Source organism: Saccopteryx bilineata, chromosome 10, assembly GCF_036850765.1.
Source record: "Saccopteryx bilineata isolate mSacBil1 chromosome 10, mSacBil1_pri_phased_curated, whole genome shotgun sequence".
NCBI classification, from domain to species: Eukaryota; Metazoa; Chordata; class Mammalia; order Chiroptera; family Emballonuridae; genus Saccopteryx; species Saccopteryx bilineata.
The window spans coordinates 8261017-8275905 of NC_089499.1; the positions used below are offsets into that span (position 1 = coordinate 8261017).

Here is a 14889-nt window from a genome sequence, read left to right on the forward strand (position 1 = left end):
CCACGACCAGCACCCTTGATCTGCTTTGGATGTGCCTGATGCTCTGGTGTCCCCTAACATTTCAACCATCCCCCCAGAACGGGACGGCAGGCTTCTCAGAAGCAGCCCTGACCATTAGCTCTGACTGCCCCTCGTGGGGCTCCCTGGGGCAGAGGGTCTCAAGTCTGGGTGCTGTAGGAAGCCGGGTGCCTGGGGTTACCCTGTCCAGCCCCTCCAGGTCCTGTATTTGGGGGTCCCCGGACTGGTTTGAGGGGTCACTTCGTATTCCTGGCTACCTGTGAGTCTCTGGATTTGCTGTGGCTGCCTCTGGCCCTCAAGGTCAACCAGATAGGCACTTGCCTGTCCCCTAGTCGTCCTTCCTCCCCTCGTGCTCTCCCCCTGTCTGGATTTGGGGTCCAGATCTGGGAATGGAATGGGTCGGGAGCCTTCCCGAGCGTCCTTTCCCACGAGAGCCGAGCCCTGACCCCGTCCTTATCTGGCCCGGGTAAGCCAAGAATAACACAGATGCTAAGGCCCGAACTTGGGGACGCTGACCTCCTGAGGCCCAGCTGCTTTCCTCCGGCCTCCATGTTCCCTCTGTGAACGGACTGGGGGGTGGGGATGGCCCTTCCAGGTAACAGAGCAGGCGGCAGCGGCCAGGCCTCAGACACCTGGACACGCAGGTTCACACACACAGGCGCGTGCACTGACACAGCCAGCCAGACTTCACTGGGCCGGCCTGCTGGGGCTCCTGGATCTCTCTGGCCTTCAGACCCTCTCCTCCTTCCTAGGGAGCTTCTGGCTCCCACTCAGAGCTTCTTATACTTGGAGATGTGATGTCTTAGGTGTGTGTTCATGCAGAGGCATGTGTATATGTGAATGTGTGCAAAAGAGCATGTGTATGCAACTGTGTGTGAACATTCATGCCAGGACATCTGTATAGCATGAGGATTTGTGTTTAAATGAGTGAGCAAAGGAGTGTGTCTATTCTTTTTTTTTTTTTTCTTTTTTTTTTTTCTTAGAGCTCAAGGAGCTTTTTTTTTTTTTTTTTTTTTCTTTCTGAAGCTGGAAACAGGGAGAGACAGACAGACTCCCGCATGCGCCCGACCGGGATCCACCCGGCACGCCCACCAGGGGCGATGCTCTGCCCACCAGGGGGCGGTGCTCTGCCCATCCTGGGCGTCGCATGTTGCGACCAGAGCCACTCTAGCGCCTGGGGCAGAGGCCACAGAGCCATCCCCCAGCGCCCGGGCCATCTTTGCTCCAATGGAGCCTTGGCTGCGGGAGGGGAAGAGAGAGACAGAGAGGAAGGCGCGGCGGAGGGGTGGAGAAGCAAATGGGCGCTTCTCCTGTGTGCCCTGGCCGGGAATCGAACCCGGGTCCTCCGCACGCTAGGCCGACGCTCTACCGCTGAGCCAACCGGCCAGGGCTGAGTGTGTCTATTCTTGGTCCAAAAAGTGTGTCTGTGGGCCAGGGTTCCTGAGTGAGGCTGTATGTGTGCACGCGTGTGCACATGCACACTTCCATGTGATTCCTGATGGCCCCCGGGCTGGTGAAAGGGACCAGGCGGGGTGCAGAGTGTCCGTGGACCGGTGAGATCTGCAGACACGTGGACACACAGCAGGGAAGGCTAGTGTGTGTGTGTGTGTCTTGCGTTTTAGAGATCACCACACCGGCGGGCAGGCGGATGTATAAATACCCACACAGGCAGGTACCGGAATTGACCCTAACTATTCTGGGCTGGGGGTTGGGCCATTTTTAATGCAGGTCCACACCCTGGGCCAAAGAGGGTGTTTGTGTGGCCATTGGAGGCAAGGCCACAGCTGGTGCTGGGAGGGGTGAGGTGGGGTGAAGACACCACAGGTAGGTGGCATCTGGATGGGGACAGCAAGAGAGGCCCTGCTTCTGCTGCCGTTACCTCCGTCACCTCCCTGTCATCCTCCTTTCTTTTCTTTTTTAATGTTAATTTTTAGTTTAATTGTGTGGACGTGGTTTCAAGTGTCCCACTCAAGATAACACCCTCTACCCACCTCATTGTGGCCCCCTACCCTGGTCACTCTCCTTTCTTCATTTCCACCACTGCCGTCCCTGTCCCCTGCACTGCCTTCATTCCTGTCACCATCCTCTCCCAGCCTGACGTCTCCTCCTTGTCTGTCTCGGGACATTTGGGGATGAGTGACAGGTGAGGGGGCATCGGCCTCACCCCGGCGAGGAGCTGGTTTCCGGAGCGCGCGTGGTCTCCGGAAGTTGCGTCCTGCCCCGGACCCTCCCCTTGTCTCTGAGCTGCCTCGACAGCCCTCTCTCCCCTGTTTTGGAATCTGTCCTCATCTCTGTTTTGCGTCTGCATCTCGTTTCTGCTGTAGTTGGGTCCCCGGCTCCAGTCTCCAATGGCCCCTGGGAGCGGGCTCCTCCTCTCCGCCAGCGTGAACTGTTTGCCTGAGACAGTCGGTCCATCCAGCCAAACAACCACCCGATTCAGACTCCTCGTCTGACTGATGGATTTTTTTCCTCCTGCTAAATTTACTTGCATTTTTGACTGAATTGGCCATTCAACAGAGGTTGTGTCCACATGCCCCCGCCCCATCCGTGCCAGCGAGGAACAGGCTCACAGATGGACATGCACACAGAGCCAGGAGCATCCCCCCCCGCCCATACACACTTGTGATCACAGTCTCGTGTGACACACGTGAGCACACATGATGACAGACGCCCGCATGATCACACGATTTCCCATCCTTGTGCCCACAGTGATACACGTGAGCACACACAGATGGCACAGGCCTACACAATCACACACGCGCTCGCACCTCATGCTGTGGGGACAGTGTCTGTGCCCCCAGACCTATTCTGGGATAGCCTCAGGGAAGTGGAAGGTTGGCAGGGGCCCCGCCCACAGCCTGGGGCAGCCCCGGGTGCAGCCTCCTTCTCCACCCTCAGCCTGTCTAGGTGGGGTCCCTGGTCATCTCGGGCCACCACTGCAGGGCCCTTGCAAGCCTCAATAGCAGTTCCCAGACCCTGATCCTAAAAGGGGACTCTTTTTTTTTTTCTTCCAAGGACAATAAATATTTGCTCTTTGGGAAACTGCTGGTGGGAGAGTACAGGGTTTGGCCCAGTGGCAGGGAATGTCCAGGGCAGTTCAGGGAGGCCACAGGCCCTGCTGGGAGGCGGAGGGCTGGACCTCTCCGGAGGCCGGCCCGGCAGGCGTGACGGGAGCTGGAGCCGGCGCTGCTCCTCACCTCTTCCCTCTGACCCTGATGCCTTGGCCCATCCTGTCCATCTCGGACCCCTTTACCTCAAACCTCGGCCCTTGCGAGCTCTTTCCCAACGCCCACTCACAGCCTCCACCCCTTCTCCCTGCACTCAGGATGCCCGACCCCAGCTGGCAGTCTGACTCTTTGGACTAAATATGGGGTTCATTGTCCCCAGACACATTTCTAATCTACCTCCTTAAACCAACCATGGAGGGCAGAGCCGATGTCCCTGGGGCCAGGCCCCTGAGAGCAGAGAACACCTTCAGACTGGGCGCCTGAAGTCAAGGCTGTGCCCTCTTTCCATAAAGATCCAAGCCTGGCCTGACCGGGTGGTGGCGCAGTGGATAGAGCATTGGACTGGGATGCAGAGGATCCAAGTTCGAGACCCTGAGGTCGCCAGCTTGAGCGCAGGCTCATCTGGTTTGATCAAGGCTCACCAGCTTGAGCTCAAGGTCACTGGCTTGAGCAAGGGGTCACTCGGTCTGCTGTAGCCTCCCGGTCAAGGCACATATGAGAAATCAATCAATGAACAACTAAGGAACCGCAACGAAGAATTGATGCTTCTCATCTGTCTCCCTTCCTGTCTGTCTGTCCCTATCTGTCCCTCTCTCTGACTCTCCCTGTCTCTGCCACAAAAAAAAAAAAAAAAAAAAAAAAAGAGCCAAGCCTGGCCAACAGTGTCCCCCAGCCTGTCCCCTGTGAGGCACTGGTCCCTGGAGGATCCTGCCTGTCCACCCCTCTCTTCTGCTCAATTGGGCTCCCAAATATAGCGGCGTGGCCACAGCCGGCCAGGACACCACAGCCCCAAGCGTCAGTCCTGGGCCGGGATCAGAGGGGCAGGAGCTGATTATAGGTCCCTGGGCCAAACCCAGGGCTTGCCTGCCAGCCCACTGGGCCCTGCCACCCCCACCCCTGGAACCACAAGGTTGGAGCATCTGGTCCCCGTCAGCACAGTGGGCAGAGGGAGGGGCCTGAGGGTTGTGTTTGGGTCGCCAAGGACAGAGTTGTCTGTGTGTGGCGTCGGGGTGGCAAGGACGGGCTGGGACTCAGGCAAGTGACTGTCCTCTGAACACAGCGTCACCTTGCCCCGCCAGTAGCCATTGTACAGATGAGGAAACTGAGGCCAGGAGGAGCCAGGACCAGCCTGGGTCACGAGACCATGAGGAGCCGCCTGCCTCCCTCTGACCGCTCCTTCCCATCTTTCAAGTCCTGGGCTGGGATCTCTGGAAAGCAGGCCACAGCCCGTTGGTGGCAGAGCCGCTCTGCTGGGAAGTCCTCCTGGGAGTTAGACTTTCCCCCCCGAGGCTCAGGGGCCAGGGATGGTGCAGAAGTTCCTCTCCTCTGGCCCCTTGTGGCTGCCTCGTGGCACTTCTAGCCCGAGTTGGGGCCTTGGCCCCCCATCTGTGCAGTTGGGCAGAGACTGGGATCCTCCGTGGGGTTTGTATCTATGGCACCCAACATGTGGTGGTGGATTCGCGTCTATGTGGCTACACACGTGTGCCCTGGTGGGTGAGCTGCAGCCCGTGGGCCTGCCCACGCCCGGACTGGGTCCCCAGGACCTGCTGCACAGCAACATTTGACCTACTTCTAAGGCTCTGGGTCTGGCCCAGGCCGCGTTCTTGACTCCTCCGGGAAGTGTGGGCCTGCATCCCAGCCTAGAGGCCGTGGGCCAGGAGGGGCGGTCCGGGGCGGGCCAGGGCAGCCTGCAGAGCCTGCGGCCATGGGGACAAGGGCACATGGGGAACCAGACCCTCTTTCTCTGCCTCTGGCTCCTGGGCCCAAGGGACAGCCAGACCTCACCCGTCCCTGCCTTCCCTCATACCCCTCCATGTGGCTACCATATTCTGAACTCCCCCAGTTGGCTCTGATAGAACGAGGGACATTCCTTGTGCCCCTCTGAACATTACCAGGAAGGTCTGCCAAGCACTCACCCCTGCTGTTTGCCAAGACTTTACCCTCCACGCTGCCCCACCCTTGTCTACAGAGCAGTGGGCAGTGCCGGTCTAGAATACCAGCAGCCCCTGTCCCTGGTCTGGGGTCTGGGTTTTGTTTGTGGGCCTGGAGTGTAGGTTAGAGTCCTGGGTCTTAGGCCTGGGTTCTGAGTCTAAGACCTGGATCTAGACTCTGGGTTTAGAAACCTGGGGCCTTGGTCTGGGACTGAAGTCTGGGTTTCAGATCTGGGTTTGCCATCCTGGAATTGGGAGCCTGGGTTCCCCGAGTGGAGTCTGGTCCCAGGCTCTGGGTTCTAGGTTTTAAGTCAGGGCTCAGATCCTGAGACCTGAGCCTAGGGTGTGGGTTGGAGGTTTCAGGTCTGGAGTTGGGGTCTGGGTAGCGATCCTGAGTTCTGGGGTTTGGGTTCAGGATCCAAAGGCCAGTTCCTGTCCCTTCTACGCCCCCTGCTGGCTGGTCATCATGGTTGTCTCACAGCCCATACTACGGGGTCACCTTTACCTCTTCCGGCAATTGAGAGGACTTGTGCCAACAGACAGGAGTGGCACGAAGTGAGCTGAGGTAGTGGCAGGTTGGCTTCAGGGCAGCCACCGGCTGCACGGCTGTCCCAAGGTGCCCTGCGCTCACCAGAACCCTTGTCCATATGCAAATCCCTTCTCCCAGGCTCCCCTCGCCCCACTCCACCATGGCTTTGGCAAGGGGTCTCCACCCCTGTGTTCAGAACATTTACTCATCTAACTTGTACTGAGTGCCTACTGCACACTGGGCTCTGTCCCAGACCCTGAGGATACACAGCTGTGGAAGACCAGAAATTCCTCCTGCACCAGCTGATACTCTTGGGGTAGGGTGGGGGGTACAGGTAAGAAACAAGATAAAGAAACAAGCTCATTTCAGGGTGGGCAGGCATGGAGAATCAGGGTGAGAGACGGGGCAGAGGGAGCAGGTCCAGGGTCGTCGTCGGAGGCTTTCAGGGGAGGTGGCCTCTCACTGAAGCCAATGGGTGACAAGGAGCATGCCAGGGCCAGGGTCTCAGACAAGGGTGCCAGGGGGAGGAAACGGTCTGAACAAAGGCAGGGAGGCTGGGAAGAGCCTAGGAGGCCAGTGTGGCCAGGGGTCTCCTGCCTCCTATTCACAGACCCCTCAGCAGTCAGGGCTCACCCCTTCCCCAGCGCTCCGCTTGGCTGTGGGGAGGGGGCGGTAAGGCGGTTGGCCCGGCGACGGCTCTGGCACATGGCATGTGTAAGTCTGTGTCAGACAAGGCCACCGCTCAGACACTGAAGCTGGAAGAGCCAAAGGGGCAAGATCCAGGCCCCACCCAGTGCCCTTGGCTCTCCAGGACCCCCAGGCCCTGCCAAGGTCTTGCCTGCTAGGTTGTCATTCCTGAAGGACACGGAGCTTGGGCTGGGACCTGGGAGAGATGAGAATCAAGCCGTGGAGTAACCTGTCCTTGCTGCTCGCTGCCCACCCTTCCCTCTCTCATCGCCACCCCACCCTGGCCCCTGGCTCACCTGCCTGCCTACCTGTCCAACCCCTGCCCTGCTCCTGGCCTCAACCCCCAGTCCTGCAGGCAGTCAGGGGCCTGGTCCGGGGACAGCCTGGGCTGATCTTGAAGTGTCCCTGCCAGGGGTTGGGCGTTAGGTACAAGTTGCACGGGGCCCTAGGGGAGAGCCCTGGGTCCTGCTGCTCCCTGGGGCTCAGACAGAGGCCCAGCCCCAGCCTCCATGCGAGCCCTGGGTGGTGGGGAGTGGAAGATGGCTCTGTGCCCAGCGTCCCCATTGCGGGACCACATCTGCTCTTTGCACGAGGGGCGGCACCAAGAAACCTCTCCCTCCAACCCCCCAACGGGCAGAGGACTGCGGCGCTGCACGGCTCTGGCTGGGAGCCTGAGCCTGCCCGCCCCGTCTCACACAACTGTGGCCCAGGAAGGCCAATGTCACTCATCTACTGCTATGCCAAGGGATGGCATCGTGTGTGAACAAAACAAGCGGGGAGAACAGGTGGCCCTGCGTGTGTCCTCTGCCCTGGGCCTCTGTTTCCCCATGGAGAGTGAAAGGGGGATGAGCGGTGTCTTGTTGGCTATGCCCGCGGGTGACTGGAGCCCTGTGGGACACGCAGTTCGCCGTCCAGAGGGCCCACAGGCCTGGGCACTGAGGCAGGCCTCCCGAGGCCTCTCTCTGTGTGTCCCCTCTGGCCGTCTTCTCCCCTTGTGGTATTTGTGGCTCATCTCTGTGGACCCTCCCCACCCCTTTCTTTCTCAATACTCCTGCCAAACATCTGGAAGAAAAGTGAAAAACTTGCCTCCCCCCAGCACCGGATGTTGTCAGATTTCCAGATGTGGGGTGTTCTGCCCTCCAGATGAGAGGAGGAATGTCTGGTGTCCCAGCTAGGAGGGGGCCCAGCCCCATCCTGGGACTGCTGTCCCCTCACCATGAAGCTGAGTGAATGGGTGGGACAGAGCTGGGCCCCGCAGGTGACAGTGGGGACACCTAGGTAGAGACCAGGTGGCTCCTCCCCTCAGGCTCCAGCCGGGACCCACACCTGGGACATCCCCAAGGGTCCGGGGTAGAGGGGGAGACATTGCCTCTGAAGTTTCTATCAAAGGCTCCAGGCACTTAAAAATAACAAGGAACACCTCCTTCCCACCCCCTCGGCGCCTCAGCGCAGACACTGGGCAAAGAGCGGAGCCCAATGTGTTCGCAAGATGTCCCCACTCTCAGAGTTCCGTGCCTGGACGGGCCTCCTGCCACCTCAGCCTTTCCTGCCCCCCCTTCCCCAATGCCAGCCCAGCTAAGCTGCACTCTCACCGCTGTCTGCTGAGGGCCGAGCTCTCTAGGGTGGGCACTGAGGGTAGGGACCAGGGTGAGTGTCCTGAGCTGGGCATGGGATGGGAGGTGGGGTGCAAACCTCGCCCAGCCCCCTGCGGTCCCTCAGAGAGGCAGACAGTCCCAGGGCTCCCACCAGAAATGTTGGCAGAGGGAAACACGGGGTACCAGTTACAGCATCTGAGAGGACTTCCTGGAATAGGGGGCGGTGGGCCGCACCCTGAATGTACAAGCAGCGGAGAGGCAAGGGCACTCGGGCAGAGGCTACCGTGTGTCTAAGGGTCTGGCAGGGAGCAGAGGCGGTAAGAAATGAGGGCGGAACCAAGGAACTGGTCTCTGGGCCGGGCAGGCGGACAAAGGAGGCCGCGGGGGCTGTTGGGCTGGGCTGGACCACTGCCCTCGAGGGAGAGGCACCCATTCTACTGCCTCTTGGGGTGCTCCTGGAGACCCCCAGATTCATGGCTGGGGCTGGGGCTGCCTGAGAGCCATAGCACTCACACAGTGGCACACAAACACCCCGACACACACACAGGGCCCGGCAGCAACCACGCACACACACAGATGCAGCACGCGCGGACCTCCACACCCGAAGACACCCGGAGACACCCGGAGAACACGCACAGATACACACGCTCCCCCACCCTGACGTCAGACGGACGCACAGGGCGGCCCCTCCCCCTCCGCACCGGCCCAGCCCGGACACCTGGGGGCTCCATGCACAGATGGGAAGTTGAACTCAAGAGGTGCCTTAGGTGATTAGAGTTCTTTTGTCAGCAACAACCACACACACACACACACACACACACACACACACACACACACACACACACACGGTCCAGCCTTCTGCACCTGTTGAATTTTTTGACCTGCTGAGGCAGCGGGGCCTTGTGCCTGTGCATTTCAGGGTGTGCTTTTGTGCTGAGCAGCGGCTTTTGTCCTCCCCTCCCCCTCTCCCTCCTCAACAGGTGATTGGGAGGAATGGACAGCCCTCCCTCTCCCCCACCCATTCCTGAGCCTGAACAATGCCCTCTCCAGGCCCCAAAATAGCCCCTGAGCCTGGCCAATGTCCTTTTATGGCCCTGTCCCTATTGTGCACCGGGGGGGTGGGGCTGGGGGCATGAGGTGTCCAGGCAGGATAAAGGCCGGGGGGTCAGGAGACACTTACCCTGCTGCTCTCTGCTTTCTTCTCTCCGCAGCCTTCTCTGTGCCTGCAGCCCCCATGGCCCCCAAAAAGCCAGAGCCCAAGAAGGAAGAGCCCAAGCCAGCCCCTAAACCTCCTGAGCCTGAGGTACCCAAGGAGGACTTGTTTGATCCCTCCAAGGTCCAGGTGCGTGTAGGGGCCGGGCTCGGGCAGGGAGGGCCGGGCAGGACCGAGAGGGGACTGACCCAGGGACGGGCCAGGCTCCAGAAAGGAAGCAGTGAGCTGATGCTGGAGGCTTCCGTGCAGAGGTCAGGCAAGCCCTGGGGGCTCCAAGCATCAGTGGGAGGGAGGGGGGCGGCCCTCAGCCGGGCTCCCCCAGTACTGCTGCAAGGGGTGGCTTTGGGGTGGTGTGGGAATCTGACTTTCCCTTGCACTTCCCCTGGACCTCACGTCCTTGGGGAATCCTGGAACCTCCTGCCCCCAGCCCTGCGCCCAGGCTGGGATCCTCCTTGTCCAGCCATGGGGTCTCAGGTCCATGCCAAGTCCCCTGGGGCAGACATGGTAGGGCGTCAGGGGAAGCAAGGCCCATGCCTAGGCCGGGTTGTGCCAAGGTGCCAATCCCTGCCAAGGTGCCTGAGCCCCACAGCTGGGAGGGCCTCAGCTTTCAGGTGGGGAAACTGAGGCACAGGCTGGGGAAATCAGGCAGGAAGCAGGTCTTAAGCTGTGACCAGTGGCCCCAGGAGCCCTTCCAGGGACGGGAGTCTCTCAGAGTCTAAACGTGGAGGACAAGCAGTGACTGCCACCTGTGGCATCTGCATAGCGCCACACACCCTGTGTCCCGCCTGCTCCCTGGGCCTGCCCCCCCCCCCCCGCCACGGGGGCCCCGTGCTGGCTGCTGGCTGCGGCTGAGCCCTCCCGGCCCCTCCCGGCTCCCGCGGGCCCAGCAGGACCTGCAGGCCCTCTGCACAGGTCCAACTCCGGTCGGCGAGCCCTTCCTGGAGGCACATACCTTGTCCCTCGAGACATGGGTTCGAATCCTTTCCCTGCTCTGAGGCTTGGTTTTCTCGGCTATGGAATGGGACAGTGGCCCTCCCTGAAGGCTTTTGGGGACCTTTCTCAGCTGGTGCTCTCTAGAGTTGGCTGCCTGACCCTTGGCCACGCCTCAGGACTCGGGTGTCCCCTGGTGAAGGTCTGACCCCCTTGGACTCTCAGTGGCATTGTCTAGTCTCACTGCATCTGAGGTTGGCACATACTCCCCTCCACAAGGAGGGGACGGTGACAGTGAAGCCCCTCGCGTGTCCCGCTGCCCCCCCCCCTCGGCTGCCAGGTGCAGGGCAGGAGGCCTTGTCAGGAACCTGAGGAACTGAATGTCAGCGGGCTTCCTGGAGAGCTCTCGGGAGCCGGGGGGGACCTCCGTGGCGAGGGAGCAGGGCCAGGGTGTCCCTCTCGCGGGTGTGCCCTGTGGAGGCTGGCAGGGCTCCAGGGGAACAGCAGCGGGACAGGTGCCAGTTCTGCCCCCCTCTGCCAAGCTCCTTTCCCTCCTGCAACCTTGACCTTGGGGCAAGTGACTGCAGGGACAAAAATAGACCTGCTATCCAGTGAGGAGGGGGAGACCAGGAGGAGACCAGGTCCCAGGAGGCCTCCTGACCTCAGTGGCCCTGATGTGCCCCAGCAGCATGGCCCCGGCTGCCCTTCCGTCCTGGACGGGGGTGTGCAAGACCCAGGTGGAGGCAGGGCCGTGTGAGTGACAGTGCCCAACCTTGAGGGCTCTGGGAGGGGCGGACGCATGTGCACACATGTATGTGAATGCACATGCATGCATACTTACACACACACACACACGCACACACACACACATACACCCCCTATTGAGATAAGCCTTCCCATCTCACTCATGGGGCCAGTCCTGCCCACTGGGTCCCAGGCCCAGTGGGGTGGCAAAGTCAGTCTGGTCAGGTCTGTGGCTTTAGGCACATCCATCCAGGACCAAGGGCATCAGGGCGCGTCCACCCTGAGCTGGGGCCTCAGGGGACTAGGCCTCCCCCCCCCACTTCCCACCAGTGTCAGGGTTTGAGGCCTCAGGGCAGACAGGTGGGGAGGAGCAAGGAGGCAGGAGGATGTCGGGTTGGACAGCAGCAGGTCCTGGGTAAAGGGAGCCGAGATGTTGGAATGGGGACAGGTTGGGACAGCCTGGGCTGGCCACAGAGAGACCGGGAGGAGGCCCGGCACCCCCCTCCGAGCCAGGCACTGAGTGTCCTTGGGTCCCCTTTCAGATCGAGTTCACGGCGGAGCAGATTGAAGGTGAGTGGAGGACTGGGCCCTGGGGGCTGCAGGCTTCGGCCTGGTACCCCCAGTCCGAGAGCCCTGCCAGCAGTGTGGGTGAGCGGGCTGGGCTCACGCTGGGAGCGCCCACAGCTCACGCCCCATCCTGGCAGACTTCAAGGAGGCCTTCATGTTGTTTGACCGCACACCCACCGGGGAGATGAAGATCACCTACGGGCAGTGCGGGGACGTCATGCGGGCCCTGGGCCAGAACCCCACGCAGGCCGAGGTGCAGCGCGTCCTGGGGAAGCCGAAGCCAGAAGGTCGGTACATCCGGACGGAGCTCCCACGGGTGCCAGTGCCTGGGGAGACCACCAGGGTGGGCTGCCTTCTGTGGTGGCACCGCACGGGCCCCTCCCTGCTGCGCCCTGGATGAGGACACTGAGGCTGGCCTCAGGGGGTGCCGACCAGGTGACAAGCAGTGCTGGTTTGCTGTCCCCTCGGGCCCCATGCTTGGTTATAGGGACTGACAGCGACAGGCAGACTAGCTCCAGCGGCTGGTGGGAGGGCAGCCCCGGTTCCCTTGCCCCTCCTGCCCCCCTCCCGTATCCCTCTGTGGGTCAGGGCCAGCTTCCTGGTTATAGGGACTGACGACAGCAACAGGCAGACTAGCTACAGCGACAGGCAGAGTAGCTACAGCGGCTGGTGGGAGGGCAGCCCCGGGGCTTCCCCTGCCCCTCCTGCCCCCTCGGCATCCCTCTGTGGGTCAGGGCCAGCTTCCGTTGCCACAATGGCCAGAGACAATTGGACGATGGCCTGCTTTGCCCCAAGGAGGAGTGGTTCAGGAGTCCCAGGGAAGGTCTCCATTGGCTCAGCTGCTCCTGACTAGTCCCAGGTGGCAGGAGGGCGGAGTCTGTTAGAAGATGACACTAGCAAGGACTCTCCCAAGAGGACAGAGATGCTGGGCAGAGCCCGTGTGGTGCCACGACCGCAAACCCCTTGAGAACAGCGAAGGCTCTGTGAAGAACACATTTCTCAATCAACTGTGAAGTGCCTCCCGGTGGCGGAGTGCTTTGTAGATGGCAGACCGGTGTGGCGGGCTGTGGGCACGGTGTGAGGGCGGTCGCTCCACACTGCAGGGTCCCCGGGAGGGTCTGCCCGGGGCTCAGGACCGTCTCTCCACAGAGCTTAACACTAAGATGATGGACTTTAACACGTTCCTGCCCATGCTCCAGCACATCGCCAAGAGCAAGGACACGGGCACCTACGAGGACTTTGTGGAAGGGCTGCGTGTCTTCGACAAGGAGGGCAACGGCACGGTCATGGGTGCTGAGCTCCGCCACGTGCTGGCCACGCTGGGTGAGGGCGGCCTCCGCCACCCCGCTCCTCCCCGGGGTGGGGGCGGGGACATCCTAGGAGAAACCGCGCTGTGGCCCGCCCCCAGGCCCATGTCTCATCTTAAATGCAGAGTGACACAGTCCAGGGGCTTCTCTGGCCCGGCACAGAAAGGTGAGGGATTTAGGGATTTAGGCGGGGAATAGAGGACGCCTGTTGGCGAGGCTCACAGACCGCAGGAAACGGGACAGCTCTGGGCTGGGGGGGTCACTGTGCTGCGTCAGGAGGGTCAGCTCAGTTCTGTCTCCATTGCCTCAAGGTCAAGACCCAGAGCCAGGGCATCTGAGTGGCAGAGAAGGTCACATGCCTGTCTCTTGGGCATCCTGATGCCCACTGTCAGGTGCCTGGCTGGCAGGAGTGCCCCCTGCTCAGAGGCACTTTTTTTTATAGCAAATGTTTAGTGAGTACCTACTGTGTGCTCAGACCTGTGCTGGTCTCTAGAGTTATGTCTGTGTGTGTGCACGTGCGTGGCTGGCTGGTGGGGAGAAGCTGCAGGTGGCATCCTGGTGGGAGAACCAGCACACACACACACACACTCACACACACACACACTCACACACACACACTCACATAGTCACACACACACTCACACATGCACACAACTCTCACACTCACATAGTCACACACACTCACATGTGCACACACACTCACACACACACACTCACACACACACACTCACATAGTCACACACACTCACACGTGCACATACACTCTCACACTCACAGTCACACACACTCACACAGTCACACACACTCTCACACTCACATAGTCACACACACACTCACACAGTCACACACACTCTCACACTCACACACACTCACACAGGAAAGTGCCCGGCTTGCCTCCTGGGGAACAGTGGTCCCTCTGTAGTCACCCTGGGTCCCCAGCTCTCTCCCCGCCAGCCTATTGCGCACAGAGGGGATGCACTGGTGACTTGAGCACCAAGGTGGCACTGTTATGGACAGAGCCCAGGCTCACGGGGGGCACCAGGCCTATAGCCCAGGTCCTGCCCTTTTTGACTTGTCACTGATTCTCCTGGTCTCAGAAATGAGGGTTATGCCCAAGACCTTGTGAGCCTTAATGCCCGTGCCAGCGCGTGAGCTGTGGGAACACTGGCGAGGCCAAGCCACCATCCAGAGGGCCCAGTGTGTCCTGCCCTTCGCACCTCGGGACAGTGCTGACTTGGCCTCCCAACCCCCCGCCAGGTGAGAGGCTGACGGAGGACGAGGTGGAGAAGCTGATGGCTGGGCAAGAAGATGCCAATGGCTGCATCAACTATGAAGGTGGCTGAGGGCGGGAGGTCTCGGGGGGCATGGGGACCCACGCTCCCGCCCTCGGCTGCCCAGGACTGAACCCCTGCCACTCACTCTGCCCTTCTTTCCAGCGTTCGTGAAGCACATCATGGCGAGCTGAGCCTCTCGCCCCAGGTGAGACCCCACCCCCTTTCACAGCTGCCGCCACCTTGGCCACCTTCGCTGCCTGCAGCCCTGCTGTGCCCCTCATACCTCGGTCCTGCCAGCCCCTGTCCACTGCCCCGTCTTCACTAACTCCAGCTCTCAGCTGACATCCTGCTCCCTCGCTGTAACCTCTGACCCCTTTGCTCTCAGGGAACCCAGGGGAGGCCATGCTGGGGACAACTCGTGCTGTTGACGTCAGCGGCCTGGAGTTGCGGGAAGGAGGGGAGTGCGTCGAGGTCCCTCTGCCGGCTCCCTGTGCAGCCAGCCCCGCAGACCTCCCTGCGTGGGGCCGCCCCCGCCCCTGTCAGGCTGCATGTGCCTGGACCGCATCTCCGTCCCCACACTAGGGGCCCCGTGAATAAACGTCTTATTTCCTTCCTGCCTTTCTCCTCGCCTCTCTTTCCTTCCTTTCCTCCCTCCTTCCCTCCTTCCTTTCATTCTGCTTTCCTCTCTGGGGCCCTTGGATTGAATTCTGTAAATGCTATGGGCCCAGGAGCCTGGAGGAAACAAAGGGAGTCCTTTGGAAATGCTGCTCACCTGATCAGAGCGGCCCCATTGCAACTCATTCAATCAAAACTGTCCCACCTGGTGTGCCGACCCTGGGGTAGGAGCAGGGCTGAACCAGGGGAGCC

General features: G+C 60.9%; 1 protein-coding gene across 1 annotated transcript; it reads left to right on the forward strand.

The window, feature by feature from the left end:
• The first annotated feature begins 9153 nt into the window (after window positions 1-9153).
• Window positions 9154-14636, forward strand: MYL3 (myosin light chain 3). The gene is made up of 7 exons (XM_066245663.1): window positions 9154-9329; window positions 11417-11444; window positions 11579-11728; window positions 12591-12764; window positions 14006-14083; window positions 14185-14227; window positions 14408-14636. The coding sequence occupies exons 1-6, from the start codon at window positions 9222-9224 to the stop codon at window positions 14211-14213; spliced, it is 567 nt and encodes a 188-aa protein (XP_066101760.1). The 5' UTR covers window positions 9154-9221; the 3' UTR covers window positions 14214-14227; window positions 14408-14636.
• The last annotated feature ends 253 nt before the right edge of the window (window positions 14637-14889 follow it).